Consider the following 15,032-nt stretch of genomic DNA (forward strand, 5'->3'; position numbering starts at 1 on the left):
ACTGCCAGTGGGAGGGGGGATGTATCCGATTATCATGATTCCGCTGATTAAAATCATTCCGTTTCCGGTATTGATCTTGCCTTGTTTGTCATAGCCCGCATTGATTGCAATACTGAATAGGCCTACCACGTAAAACGCATATCATAGAACATAATTGAAAATGTTTTGAATGAAGTGAAGAACAAGTTTTAACCTATTTCGGACTATGTGTAACCCTATCTAAATTTGGAAGAGGAGTAGCACAAAGTTAACTTATTTTTCCTCTCCCTATCATTTTAATGATATACTTATTATAAGAATAAGGAATACAGTACAGTACCGGTACGTTATTTACAAATGGTGTATGCTATCAGCATTTTTATCATTTAAACATTCTTTACTGGCAATTAGGAGGTACCGGGTTCGATTCCCGGATTGGCAGATAATTTTTGGATTGTAGCTCTCATCGAATTTCCATCTTGCTGTTAACCCTGTTGTCAATATTTTCAGTAACAGACGTTTTCGGGGTGATTTACAGCATTTAATTTGGATTTTCGTTTAATAATAATTATTAAATCATTAGCATTTGAATAAATACAATTTTTCATTAATTTCCATCTGTAGACTGACTGGCCGCTATGGCTTCGTATAAAATGAGCGCTTCTATTAGAGATTGTCAGTTTGGTGTAAATGCAAGCTGACTGGCAATTAGGAGGTACCGGGTTCGATTCCCGGGTTGGCAGATAATTTTTGGATAGTAGCTCTCATCGAATTTCCATCTAGCTGTTAACCCTCTTGTCAATATTTGCAGTAAAAGACGTCTTAGGGGTGATTTACAGCATTTAATTTGGATTTTGGTTTAATAATAATTATTAGTTCATTAGCATTCGAATAAATGAAATTAATTATTAATTTCAATTTATTGTTTCGTTTCATTCACGAATTTGTTGAAATTGAGATTGTGCATGATCTGACAGAAGATTAACACCCACTACTTAATTGTCCTCTCACCCTCCTTGTCATGTTCTTTTGTTAACCCAGCATTGTTCTCCAATCTCACAATCTTCATGATCATGATAATCTCCATTCTGCAGCTATTTTTAATAGCTGTAGGCGAGTCTAGTGCACTTTTTCACTTTATCTACAATTGTAATCTTTGTCCTCATTTTATATTCCGCTAATGCTGGTAGATGAATTCTTCAACGATGATTTTTACTAGAAACAAAAATATTCAAGCCCAAGTCTTGTTTTATTTCAACGATTCTTAAAGTAATTAACTATTGATTTTTCATACTAACAATACTGTTAAGGTCACAGTTCACTTTCAATTATATCTGCTACTAGTCGTCAGGCACGCTTCGCTCGCCATATCCATCTGAGAATAACGTTGAAAAAAACGCTGATTTTGGGCGTATCTTTGATGAAATATTAAAGTCACCTCATTACAAAATTTTTAGACCCTAGCTAAACCTCTGTACCAAATTTGGACTAATTTTGGGCGTATCTTTGACGTTATTTCAAATTCCTTCTAACACAACATTATTACACCCAAGCTGAGCTTCTGTGCTAAATTTGAACAATTTCTGTTCATTTGTTCTCGATAAATCTGAGAAAAAGCAAAAATAAAACCCTGGAAAAACGCAGATTTTGGGCGTATCTTTGGAATTTTTTTCCAAATCCGTTCTTAGTGCGCCTCCAAAGGGTCAACTGAACATACCTACCAGATTTGAACGTTTTTGGTCCGGATTTTTAGTTCTGCGAGTGAGTGAGTGAGTAAGTGAGTGAGTCAGTCAGTCAGTCAGTGAGTGAGTGCCATTTCGCTTTTATATAATTATAATTATAGATTCTATCATCTCATTCTCATTTAACTTAATTGACCGGATTAGAGGTTGACTTAATAATTCAAAGGTCCCGAGTTCGATTCTCAGACCTCAGTATGGAAAATAAATATTTCTCAGGCCACTGCCGTGTCTTGGATGGCCTACAACAGTCGTTATGACATGCTGAAAGAACACCTGAAAACGATCAGTTGTGACCTGAAAACTCTGACACAAGGCTAGGTAGTTATAGGCCTATTTCAAATTCTTCAAGATTTCAGTAGGTCAAGTTTCAAAATAGACCCTTGCGGGGCACGGGTCTATAATATAATAAAGGAAAGAATTGGTTTATACACGTACAGGGTAGGAAATTCACGAATGACGCATCATCAAATCTGAACTACTGGACTGATTAACTTGAAATTTTGTATAAAGATTCTTAATTTACAGAGGATGGTTATAGGCCTATTTTCAATTCTTCAAGATTCCAGTAGGTCAAGTTTTTTAATACCCGAAAGACGGGTTATCTGCTAGTTATATTAATATCAACTCCTTTTTCCAGTAAATTGATTGAATATGCAACTCCAGTTATTTATAATTAATTCACCTTCAGTACTCTCTCATCAAAGAATACATTTGATAGATAATTATCTCCTTGCAGTAATTTAGAATGAATATTTAGCTTCCTACTATTTAGATTTCTCTGCCATTGTGTGGAAAACTGATGACGGCGATGCAAAAAATTGTGATACTTTTTTAGTGGTATTTTGAACTCATTCAGATGAGAATTCAGATTGTCTGTTATCAATAATGGATGTGAATAGAATTTAATGGACTGATACAACATTTCTTCGTGGGAAATGCATTAATAGTCTACACAGCTTGTATGTTGTACGGGAAAGGTGACTACCGTACCGATTCCGCACGCCTCGGTGCATAAATTGCGCCCATTTTCAACAAGTTTATATCGGTTGAGACAGCAAAATGTCGCACGGCCTCGTAATATGTCGTCGGCCATTGATAGGGTAGCGTTGATCCCTGCCACTGTAATAACAGTTAAAATGGAAAGCCAACACATTAACAGTGTGATAAGGCGAGAGGGAACAATGCAGTTAATCATCATATACAAGAGAGACCGTACTATAAAGCAAGTGAGAGAGGATGTCACAGCGAGATGTTCCATTTCACCGCTTTCATCAAGCTTTTCGTTTATTTCCGTACCGACTTCCCATTCCACTTTGCTGAGGTGTAACAATGAAAAGCGACAACAGAACGGAATTGTCAAATCGCGACCGTTAACTTTTATCGTGTAGCACCGAGACGACAAGGCACAAATTAGAGCAACCCCTCCAGTCAATCTAGCTCTGGCGATTGTTCTTTGTGCCAGTGTTTGTTCTCAAGTTGTGCCGCCGGCGGCTGCTCAGTGATGGAGTGGGAGTGAGATGAAGATAAAAGGGAAGTGAGAGGGAAAGTATAGAACAAGAGGATGAGTGAAAGCTTTTTGACTAGAGATCACAGTATATTCCGCAACAGAATATCGCCTCCTTACGATATACGGTTTGAAATACAAAATATAGCCCTACTATTGTACAGTATAAAGCTGCTTTTACATCAAAGCTATTAACAAAATGTTTATTTTCCGTCCTCATAGATTCTATTAGATTGAAATTATCGTATTCAATATAGTATTTTCATTCAATATGGATAACTACAACAATATAAAATAGAATTGAATGATTTTCTATTTGTGGATGAGGCGAAGGTTGAACAATAATGTCCACTCTACCACTTAACCACGTTCAATGTCACCTAATCTGCGGCGGAGAGAAATGGAGGGAGATCAGCCAATTGCAGTGATGGATTGAGTCATAGGTGGAAGCGTAGTTGTCAATTTGTCGAATAGAGTCAGTCGAGTCTGTGATTGCAGAGAGGAAACTTCCTAAGTTTAACATGAGCGCTTGAATACTCACTGGAAATTAGAGAACGCTAGCCGGTAAACAACGGTAACATAGCCGCCGTTGTATCCCTGCCGCTGTATGCCTTCTCTGATGTGCCTGTCCATCCCAAGTCAGAAGTTAATTTGAACAAAGTGTAGGACTATCGGTTAGAGTTAATAGTGAAATTTGGAGCATAAACGAACTATACCATTGTATATCTTCTCATGCTAACTTTTTTTCAATGCTAGTATACATGTGTATTAAGGGAATCGTCTGGCTCCGTGATCGCGCTGATGAGCTATCTTTCAGTATCCTTAGCCCTAGAATAGACAGACAATCTTAGAAGTTTTAAGAAGTATAGAAGTTTTCTCTGCCTGAGCATAAGCGCCGTATTACGAGGGATATCTTGTTATATGCTATCTTTCCTCTATGGATTTACCTACTAACCATTTCATTTGATAAATCTTATTGTCTTTTTATAAAATAACCCTACTCAGAACTCCACTCTCGTATCACGCACATGTTTGGCACACTATTTCTAGGAATATGCTCAGTCAGCATAAAAATGATCATTTGATTTTTTATCAGATGTACTGGAAACTCATTTCTGCGAAAAATGCCACTCCAGCACGCAAGTAATTTGATAACAAGTGTAGGTTGTGGTTTCATTCAGGTTGAATTTGCTGATTAGAGTGGCGAGGATATGGTCACCACAGCCGCTGTATTTCGGATTAAGTGAGCTTATCTCTCTCTTCCCACCTGAATGATTTAAAGCAGCGACTTATCGCTTGCCCCGACAAACGGTTACCATGGCAACCCACTGATTACATAACCTGCCACTTGCATTTCACAATAAATAACTATTATTACAGAATGTAAGCGTATCGTCACCCCACTCCTACCTCAACACATTATTATAATTTTATCATTCACGTGCAACCCCATGAGCAAATGCTCTTGTTCAGATTGCATTCATATTATGCAACGTTGCGCGTTCTACAATGCTGAACGTTTATCAACAATGCTCTGTGAAAAAGAAAAGTTTGTATTCTTACGTTTGCTGCAGTCCAGTTTGTCCTGAGCTTTAGTTTTTTTTCATGAAGTTCAAATACGGTTAACGAATTACGCCTATGTCAAGCCCAACAAGAACGTTTCATAATAAATAAAAGGCTTCACTATCATTATTCTTGTGATGCTGTACTTGAATGTAGTATGTAGTATGTATGAATATAGTATACTTGAATGTAGTAATGTAGATGGATAATGGAGAGGTACTCATCATCAGTATGTGCCAATTGATTACATGAATCCCAGAGCTGTATTCTGTAAATTTGAAAGAGAAGACGTTAGGGTACGAAAAGAACGGTCAGATCGATATGTGGAATGCAGCTCGCTAGCGTTCTTCATCTACATCTGTTATATCTATATCAACGACTCGAAGTGCCCGTTGCATAAAAGCCGGTTAAATTTTAAACGTGATCAATTCCACGAGAACCAATCATTGACGCCTTCTTTTTGAGAAATCCTCTGGTTCTTGTGAAATTAATAGCGATTACAATTTAACCGGATTTTGTGCAACCGGGCCGAAATGTTTTTCAATGTACAGTTGTTTGCTGGCATCGATCTACACCGCGACTTATTCGATCTGTTCGCATCTTTAGGGCCAAACCATATTGAGTGTTTTTCCAGGCATATTCTCAGGCGCCAACGCAATCAGCTAATCAAAGAGCTTGCTGCCCTGCTGACTCTAAAAACGCCCTATGAAAATGACTGAAAAAACGCATAATATGGACCTGGAGTCGTGACCAAAGAGTTGAAGTTAGCCTTGGTTATAGTTGATTCTTATTAGCCTAGTTGGTGCCGGTTGCACAAAAGCCGGTTAAATTTTGATCGTGATCATTTCACGAGAACCAATCAGAGAAGGCTTTTTTCGAAAAGTAGGTTTCTCTGATTGGTTCTCGTTGGATTAATCACGATCAATTTCGAAAGAGCCTTCTGTTTCGCTCTCATGAAATTAATCACGATTAAAATTCAATCGGGTTTTGTGCAACCGGGGCTTAGTTTCTTGTTATTTTGGTGTGAAGTTAGAAAAGTGTTTTTCTTTTGTTGTTCAGGTGCTTCCCGGGCTCTACGTGGGAAACTACCGAGACTCGAAAGATGCCAGCCAGCTGGACAGACACAATATTACGCACATTGTTGCCATTCACGACGCTGCCAGAAAACTTCATTCGGTAGGTCAACAATCACAACTCTATTTTACAAATCTTCCGCAACTTGTATTCTTTCTGCTACTTTAATTTTTCTCTCTTCATTGAGGCATAAAAAACTTGTAATAATAATAAACGTATTATTTTTCTTCAATTACAACTAATATATTAAAACGTGCTCTGTTGCAAACTTATTATTTTTCTTCAATTACAATTAGAATATTTATTCATTTATCCATATGGAAATATAATCCAGGTAAAAAAAAATAAGGCATTTGCCCAAAACTGCTTCAAACCTTAATTTGGAATACACAGTCTAAAGGTTATGTTACCTACGTAACTTTAATGATAACTTCATTTGCACACAATTTTAAGTCTAAAAAAATGTATCCACTACAATTTTGAATTTATCAGATTGATAATGTATACTGATAAATCAAGTATAGGCAACGATGTCCATGTATTTGTAAAATTCTTTTGACAATAAAGAATGATTTGAAGGCCCCAGCCCATATGATAGGTCAAAAAACTGTAGAACTTGAAGAAAACTGAGAACAAAGGAAATAGGAGACTTGATAGAACCTTTTGATTGACAATAGCCGAGCTTTTGGAAGACTCATGTGAATTCTTGATTCTCTCTCGTGTCAACATCAGAGAGTATACAAACTGAAAAACTGAACATACAAACTGATAAATAAGACTGAAAACTGAGACAAAAAACTGAGAAAACTAAGACATAAAACTGATAAATAAGAAATTGGAGACTTGATAGAAACCTTTTGATTGGTGATCGCCGAGTTTTTGGAAGGCTTATGTGAATTCTTCATTCTTTTCGTGTCACCATCAGAGAGTATAGAATGTAACTCTTAGATTTAGAGTAACCTATTATGAGATACTGAAGTATTATGATTTAGAGTATTTCGTTCCAGTATTTTATTATATGTTATAAATAAATATATACTCTCTGGTCACCATAATGGTTTTCTTGAACGGTGTCTTAGTTAAGCTGCTTCTTTTTTGATAAGTTTTTCATTAACAAGTTGAGTGAGGTCTAGAAGTGTATGCTCACAGTTTTGAATCATAGTGTGAATACAAATCACATTACTCTTGTTCTTGTCTCTTTTGTTTCAATACATTACAGATTACATTTTTACATTTGACAGTACAAATTGGGGATTATTCAAAAACAAATCTGAAAATGTTCGATATTTTATCGTAGTCTTATGGTTACTGTATTTTAGTTTATTCTTTGAAAGATAGAAAAAAACTAGCAAAACTTCCAGCTTCGCTAGTTTTTTTGAAAAATTAATTCATAATAAAAGTTTTCTTTGAAGCACAAAAAAAAGAAAACATCGAAAATCAAGGTTTCTATAGTAAGGTCCACGTTATAATGGCAGTGGATAAAGATAGAATAATAGCGATGCCGATTCTCTGCATTAATTAATTATATTTCTACACTGTCAAAAACATAATTGGCATCATTGTGGACCTAGAAAAGGATAGTACCACCGGCTTTGTCGAATGATAGACAAGGATAGCAAAACCAAAGTTGATCAAATACTGTCATTATAACGTGGACCTCACTATAGTTTCAACAAGTATTTACGTATGCAAATGAGAGCTAACTTGCATGGTAGCAGTCGATAATGTGAAAGTGAAAACACCTCTTTGTCAGTTGATGCGTCTTCTTTACGTTCATCGACTTATTCCCCCCATCCCCCTTAAAATAGAAGCTCTATACTGATCGGCTATTTATGTACAAATAATATGCAATTCTTGTTTATTATTTGAACTTGATCTACTGGAGCGTAATAGCTGTGTCGTTTGGACGCTTCAATGAACGTCGACTTTATTACACCTGGATCTATCAATGGTTATTAATAAATTCCTTGTTACTTCAGTTTATGTTATGTAACCTCCAGAGCTCATGTCTGGTTTTATATTTTAAATATTCTAGAGAGTATGTAGTGAGCTGTTGTGTATTTTTTTGGAAGATGGCGGCTCCCGACATCTCCTTGGAATGTTTCCTTATAAATTTTAGTCTGAAATTAATTATTTTCATGAATTTTCGTTCTATTCCGAGAGTTATTCGCAGAGTTTAGCTAGCTAGGATTGTAGCTAGGAATTTCAGAACTGTGAATTAGGGAAACTATAGTAACTACTGACAGAACCTGTAAAAAATTAACTTTTCTCCTACATTTATTTTGTTATTCAGAGTCTCACTGGTGTTTATTGTCAACCACGTTCTTAGATACTTGAAAGATATTCAGTTCAAATTCTAATGCAGCATTTTTAAAACCACCTCGCAATTCTAACTACTATTTAACCAGAAAACCACAGAGTTTGTTCCGGCGCTATTCACACCCTGGAAGCCCCATTTCAATGTTTACCGTTGCAGCCAGTGTAGAATGTAGGCAATATCCGAGAATACTTAAACGCCGGAGTTTTATCGCGGCGGAAGAATACGACCGAAAAAGGGGGCGTTTACGAGGCAGTGGTGCGTTTGTTTACGGCTTGTTCTCGAGTCACTACATTCTCCGTCGCATTGTACCACACTACTCAACAATTTATCCCAGCTACCTCATCTCTTAGCCAGTGCATCGTTTTTGGTGGCAAACTATTCCATGGATTCGACGTAAACCGGTCTTATGGCTGCCCGTCCCTTGTGAACCACACTTGACTTGGATGTGAGATCTTCGTCACTTTCCTTGAATCGTTTTGTTTGAAAACGCTACGATTTTCATGGAGTCCATCGATTTCCATGCTTGTAGGAGTGTTGGTTTGGAAGCGAGTTGCGACTGTCTAGAGAGATTCTTTCTGAGGATGATGCCCACATGCGCTCTAGACTTGTGCGTGGGTAATGAGACGGATGATGATGAGTGGACCTACTAGTTTTGGCTCAAGGGCCAAGTCACACGAGGCGTTTTCAGACGAGTTGGCAGGGCAGAAAACTCTCCGATTGGCTGATTGGGTTGGCGTTCGGGAATCAGCTGCTAATCAGTCAATCAGAGATTCTTGCCGTGCCAACTCGTCTGAGAACAACTCAAAAAACGCTTCGTATGGCTTGGCCCTTGGATGGGTTCCGAAACACCGGGAAGTGATTCTTTAAACTCAAAAATGGTATTTAGACGAGTTCTGCCCTCCAAGTGGTCACCCTTACAACGGGAGTATCAAGTGTATGGAACTCAACTTATCTTCTCAATAGCTTATCAGCGCGACCACGAAACCAAACGCTTCCCAAAATATGTTTCCTACAAGCTGTTAATGATATTCAAATTTGTCTTGGATCGACTATACTCCGTGGTGACGTTGCACAATAGGAGATACTACCTTTGTTTAGATTTTCCACTCTAAATTATGCAATTTACTAGCGAAGAAAATTATTAAATCAACTATGTTTAGGTTGGGATTATTTCAGAACCTTTTTCCTTTCATAAAACGTTATCTCATTGAATGAGGCTCATTAAATTGAGGAAAATTACTAACACTTTCATTCCCATATTTCTTTTTCACTGCTCTTTTCCTTTGCTGTGAACTTAATTGTCAACAAAAGTTCTGAAGTCTAGCCATTACCTTGCTAAGCACAGTCTCAAATTAAACTATTCTCTGAGGAGGGATTAATAGTCACTGTAGTGTCACCCGAAACTAGTACTTGAGAATTCTAAACAAGCGTTAAATCTAAACTTATGCTAGACTAATAATTTATAACATTATAGACAAATTTGAATAGTGTGGAGTCAAATCTTTCAAAACAAACCTAAATTAACGATCCCGAAACTAGTACTTGAGAATTCTAAACAAGCGTTAAATGTAGACTAATGATTTATAACATTTTTGACAAATTTGAATTGTGTGGAGTTTGCCTGCACTAATTGCAACACATGTATCTAATATCTAGAAGCCAAAAGAAACATCAAATCTGTCAAAACAAACCTAAATTAACGATTCATATCAGTTTAATTTGGTGGGCTGTTATCATGTCGGCCAACTTCACGGACGTCCACCATGAAGCATCTTCATTGTAGTAAGCTTGCTTCGATATTTCTTGTAAACAAGATTACTATTAAATATTGGTTGGAATGGTTCCGTCCTACAAAATGGCAGCTGTGTGACTCCTTTTTTTTGAACGACCAATGAGAGTGAATGGCCGTTCACTATGAAGGTGTTAGTCGCTTGTGATTGGTCGAAGAGTTGGTGTTGTTTGAGAGTTGGAGGAGGGATTTGTTTGAGGTAGTACCGTATTTGTTCGTTAGAATGCAGCAGTCTATGGGGCAATATTTTTGTTATGGACTAATGAAATCGAAGGAGCTTTCACTATGAAGATGTAAGTCCACTACCTCCGTAGACAAAGACATAATGCATGACAGGTGGTTGATGGTAACGTCAGCACAGGTAAGTCTCCTACACCAATAAAAACACTAGCTGATATAGATCAGCTTAAATCAACATTTTTTATTGGTGTAGGAGCCCTACCTGTGCTGACGTCACCAGAATGCACTATGGCTTTGTTTACGGAGGTAGTGATTAGTCGCTTGTGATTGGTTGAAGATTTCGAGCTGTTATTTAACAGTAGTTCTTAAATAAGTCTTATCGATTTACTTAAAATGTCGATGAACAAATTTTATAAATTGATATATTTCGGTTTTTTACATAAATTCCTTAATTTACACATCATCCTATCGATTTACGTAATGTCCTTTGTCCTTAACGATTTACGTAGCAATCCTATGTGCAGAAGAGTCAATCGATTGATTGATGGAATTTTATTGCAGAAGAGTCAATCGATTGATTGATAGAATTTAATTGCAGAAGAGTCAATCGATTGATTGATAGAATTTTATTGCAGAAGAGTCAATCGATTGATTGATCGAATTTTATTGAACATACGTGCCGTTTCATGGTCATTCTATGAGGTATAATCCAGCACTCCATCATATGAAAGGACTTGCTAGTAATGGATGACGGTAGATAGGTGGATTGACGATAATAGACCACATCAAAAGGGATCAATGCTAAGAGATAATGCCTCGTACTTCTGAATAAGAAAATGGTTTTGATTTCAAAAGCAAGCCGCTTAATACCCTAAGCTGAACAACCGCAGATCTATTAAAGCCCTGCAACAAAATCGTGGATTGTCTGTGAAGCTTTTGGTTGTGATAGGGCTGGCTCGGTTTGAAAATTTGGAAATGAACACAGCCTAGAAACATAGTAAGCTTCATTCATGGACTGGTTCATTCAAAGGTTCTTAAATCTGAAGTTCCTGACATGATTCATTCATTTTTATGAGTTCTACATTGTTCTACAACTATTGTATATCGTATCATGGAAAAAATAGATCTAAGGTAACTTTTACTTTCCTTGCCCTATTACCATAGGTAAGGAAAGTATTGCTTTCCGAAAAAAATTAAGGTACCCCAATTTCCAAATTTCTATACGTTTCAAGGTCCCCTGAGTCCAAAAAAGTGGTTTTTGGGTATTGGTCTGTATGTATGTATGTATGTATGTGTGTGTGTGTGTGTGTGGTGTGTGTGTGTGTGTGTGTGTGTGTACACGATATCTCATCTCCCAATTAACCGAATGACTTGAAATTTGGAACTTAAGGTCCTTACACTATAAGTATCCGACACGAACAATTTTGATCCAATGCAATTCAAGATGGCGGCTAAAATGACGAAAATGTTGTCATAAACAGGGTTTTTCGAAATTTTCTCAAAAACGGCTCCAACGATTTTGATATATTTATACCTGGAATAGTCATTGATAAGCTCTATCAACTGCCACAAGTCTCATATCTGTAAAAATTTCAGGAGCTCCGCCCCATCTATGCAAAGTTCGATTTTAGATTCCCAATTATCAGGCTTCAGGTAAAATTTAAACAAAAAATTTTGAGTGGAAAAGATTAAGCATATAAATCTCTACAATTAATTTTCAGTAACATTTTCACCTAAAATTGAAAATAAGCACGACATTCGAGAAAATGTTATTATTTCAATTGCAAACTATTGGCAACTGTTGATTCTATTAAATCATTCACTATGAAGAGATAGCAGACCTCGTATGTCTCCAGCGTTATTGTCCTGTCACTCAGATCTTTGTTTAAAAGTAGACTCGAGATGCGCGGGAACACTAGCGTCAGGTGATCAATTTTCATAACGGCAAGGAAAGTTGTGTGAGTGCGCCACACCAGATTTTTAAGATGTGTATTTTCTGTGTTTTTCCTCTCTGAATCGAGATAGATATTACAGAACGAAACTCCTTGAATTTAAAATCATCAAATTATGTGAAAAATAATAATATTCTTATTCTTCTTCTTCTTCTTTTCTTCTTCTTCTTCTTCTTCTTCTTCTTCATCATCATCTTCTTCTTCTTCTTCTTCTTCTTCTTCTTCTTCTTCTTCTTCTTCTTCTTCTTCTTCTTCTTCTTCTTCTTCTTCTTCTTCTTCTCTTCTTCTCTTCTTCTTCTTCTTCTTCTTCTTCTTCTTCTTCTTCTTCTTCTTCTTCTTCTTCTTCTTCTCTCTTCTTCTTCTTCTTCTTCATCTTCTTCTTCTACTCCTCTCTTCTTCTTCTTCTCCTTCTTCTTCCTTAACTTCCTGCTCCACCACTCACAGGTACCCTTTCCTTATATTCTATATAAAACACTTGAAAATAGCATCGCCGAAACTACTTGTGTTTTATATGAAACTAGCCGGCAGACTCGCTTCGCTCGCCTTATCGGTCTAGCCAGGAGGCTCCGCCTCCTGGAACCCCGGCTGAATCATTCAGAAAGAAGACCAGCAGGCTCGCTTCGCCCGTCCCCATTTTCAATTTGAGCTTGCCTTTTCTGTCCCTGATATCTAGGCTCGATTCAATCAACTATAGTGAGGTCCACCAAAAATGTATTGAATGAGTCACATTTTGGTAGATCTCCAAGATAATTGCAATAATTTCTGAGTACTAATATAACCTAAATTTAATATCAATTGCTAAAAGTAATCAAGGCCTGCTTTCTACGAAACTGATTCAATGACTATAGTAAGGTCCACGTTATAATGGCAATGTTTGATTAACAATGGTATTGCTATCCTTGTCTAACATTCAACAAAGCGGATAGCGCTATCTCTTTCTCGCTTTGTTCTGTTGCTAGATCGTCTTTTAGCAATGTAGAATTAATAATCAATTAACAAAATATTTCATCTTAATCATGTAATTCATTATGAAATTATTGAGATATATAATTTATTGCTCAATAAAATATAACTGATTATTTAAAACGAGAATGAACCGTTGATATTATTTCAATAATCCTGTATCAGCTACCGTCTATAGAAGGCATTGCCAATACAGAGGATCGGCAACGTTTTTCTTTCTCCACTGCGATTATAACGTGGACCTTACTATAGTTTATTTTAATTCATTTCGATTCTGCTCAGTTTAAGCATTACATTTAATCGATTCTTGAGTTTCTATCATTTTTTGATTTTCTGTTTTAGGATAAACACTATTTGTGTGTGATGGCGTCAGATACTCCCGATCAAAACTTGACGCAATACTTTCCTCTGTGCAACGACTTTATTCATGCCGCCCGTCTAAGAGGAGGAAACGTCCTTATACACTGGTGAGTAACATCAACAATTCTTTTCATATAAAATATATGATACTACTTCTGTTTAATGCTAACAATAAAAATTCAAATTTTGTTGATGTTGTTTTCCAGGACTAAACAATATTTGTAGTTTAGACAATGTGATGGAAAGTTTCTTTGTGTTTCTTTGAAACACAGTGTTTAAATTACCACTAAGAAATCATCTTAGGTCCTTATATTCACAGGACTTATCGTCCTGCAAAGGAGCGTCACTGAGTGTCATTAATTTGGCATAAACTTGATTAATATGTTTCTTCTCAGCTATTCGTATTCGTCAAAAACAAGGTGTTTACTATGAAACACTTTACACAGCTGAATGAAAATGAAAAAATCTTTAACAGGCGGAGTTGGGGTCTGAAAGCCCTGAATGAAGTAATTTTATCTATATTTTTAATTTGTGTTCTCTCTTTATCGATTTTTAATGTATTTCTGTAACGTGATGTTTGTAATAGGTCTCTCCAGACTTGGCAAAGGAAATTAAATAAATCAATAAATTAATCTAACACTCAATCTAGGCAATGATTAATTTGATAAATCTACCGAATACGATAAATATCACGTAATTTTTCCCAAGGTTGATTTCCAAGGATCCTCTGAACTAGTGCATGGTAAATACAATGAAATGTGAATTATGATGAGAGATTCCAGATTGGGGTGTTTACAACCAGGAACTGATTTTGAAGTTTACAAAAAATGACAATTTACTTGGTGTAGTGACTTTAACGAGCATCCGTCACTAATGTAATTAATCTCTACATCTAAGTGATTATCTGTAATCTCTTCCCTAAAGTCGGCTCCATTTGAAGTAAAACAAATTAACTGTTCCACTGATAAATGAAACATATTTGAATCTTTCAAGATCCTCAAACCCGTTCGACTTTGTCACTCCCATATTGGAAAATAACGATCCATCAAATCAATGTTCTATTCTGAGAAAAAGTATGGAATGCTTTGCTAATCTATTTATTATAGATGTATGGAAATTTTTGCAGCCCTTTCTATTTGAAATGCATGTCACATTGCTTCAGTTTGGGCGAACTCTTCCAAGTAGCAGTGAGTTTTATTGCCAAAAACTGATTATGTTATTTTTATTTCCCCAAGACATGCAACCCATTGCATACTAAACTACTAATAGAAAAGAGACAGCAGTGAAAGCTAGCTTCTGAATCCAGAACTTTAGTTCTCAAAAGAGTTGAAGCTACGTAATAAAGTAGAGGACAAAATCAGAATCGCAAATTCCCTAAACTTCTCTGTTGCTAAGGTTGCTCATTTTGAAGCAGTCAGTGGTGTTTCAAATTCAACCACAGTAAATTCCATCACTTCTCTTCAAAAATATAATACTTTTCTTATTTATTTAATAATACTATAGGATTTGAAAAAAGTTGAATTCTTCTTCTCTGCCTTTTCCCACTGAGGTAGTGTCGGCGTTTCGGGTCAATCGCTTCCAGGAGTCTCGGTCATGAGCTTGTTTT

General features: G+C 36.5%; 1 protein-coding gene across 3 annotated transcripts in view; it reads left to right on the plus strand.

The window, feature by feature from the left end:
* The window catches only part of LOC111048774 (dual specificity protein phosphatase 15), a 70,255-nt gene that overhangs the window by 23,907 nt on the left and 31,316 nt on the right, over positions 1-15,032 (plus strand). For all 3 annotated transcript variants that reach the window (XM_022334741.2, XM_022334743.2, XM_022334740.2), the window contains 2 exons: positions 5,848-5,964; positions 13,409-13,533. In XM_022334741.2, the coding sequence (XP_022190433.1) occupies positions 5,848-5,964; positions 13,409-13,533 (242 nt within the window). The remainder of the gene's footprint in view (positions 1-5,847; positions 5,965-13,408; positions 13,534-15,032) is intronic.

The sequence above is a fragment of the Nilaparvata lugens genome, chromosome 5, assembly GCF_014356525.2.
Source record: "Nilaparvata lugens isolate BPH chromosome 5, ASM1435652v1, whole genome shotgun sequence".
Taxonomy (NCBI): domain Eukaryota; kingdom Metazoa; phylum Arthropoda; class Insecta; order Hemiptera; family Delphacidae; genus Nilaparvata; species Nilaparvata lugens.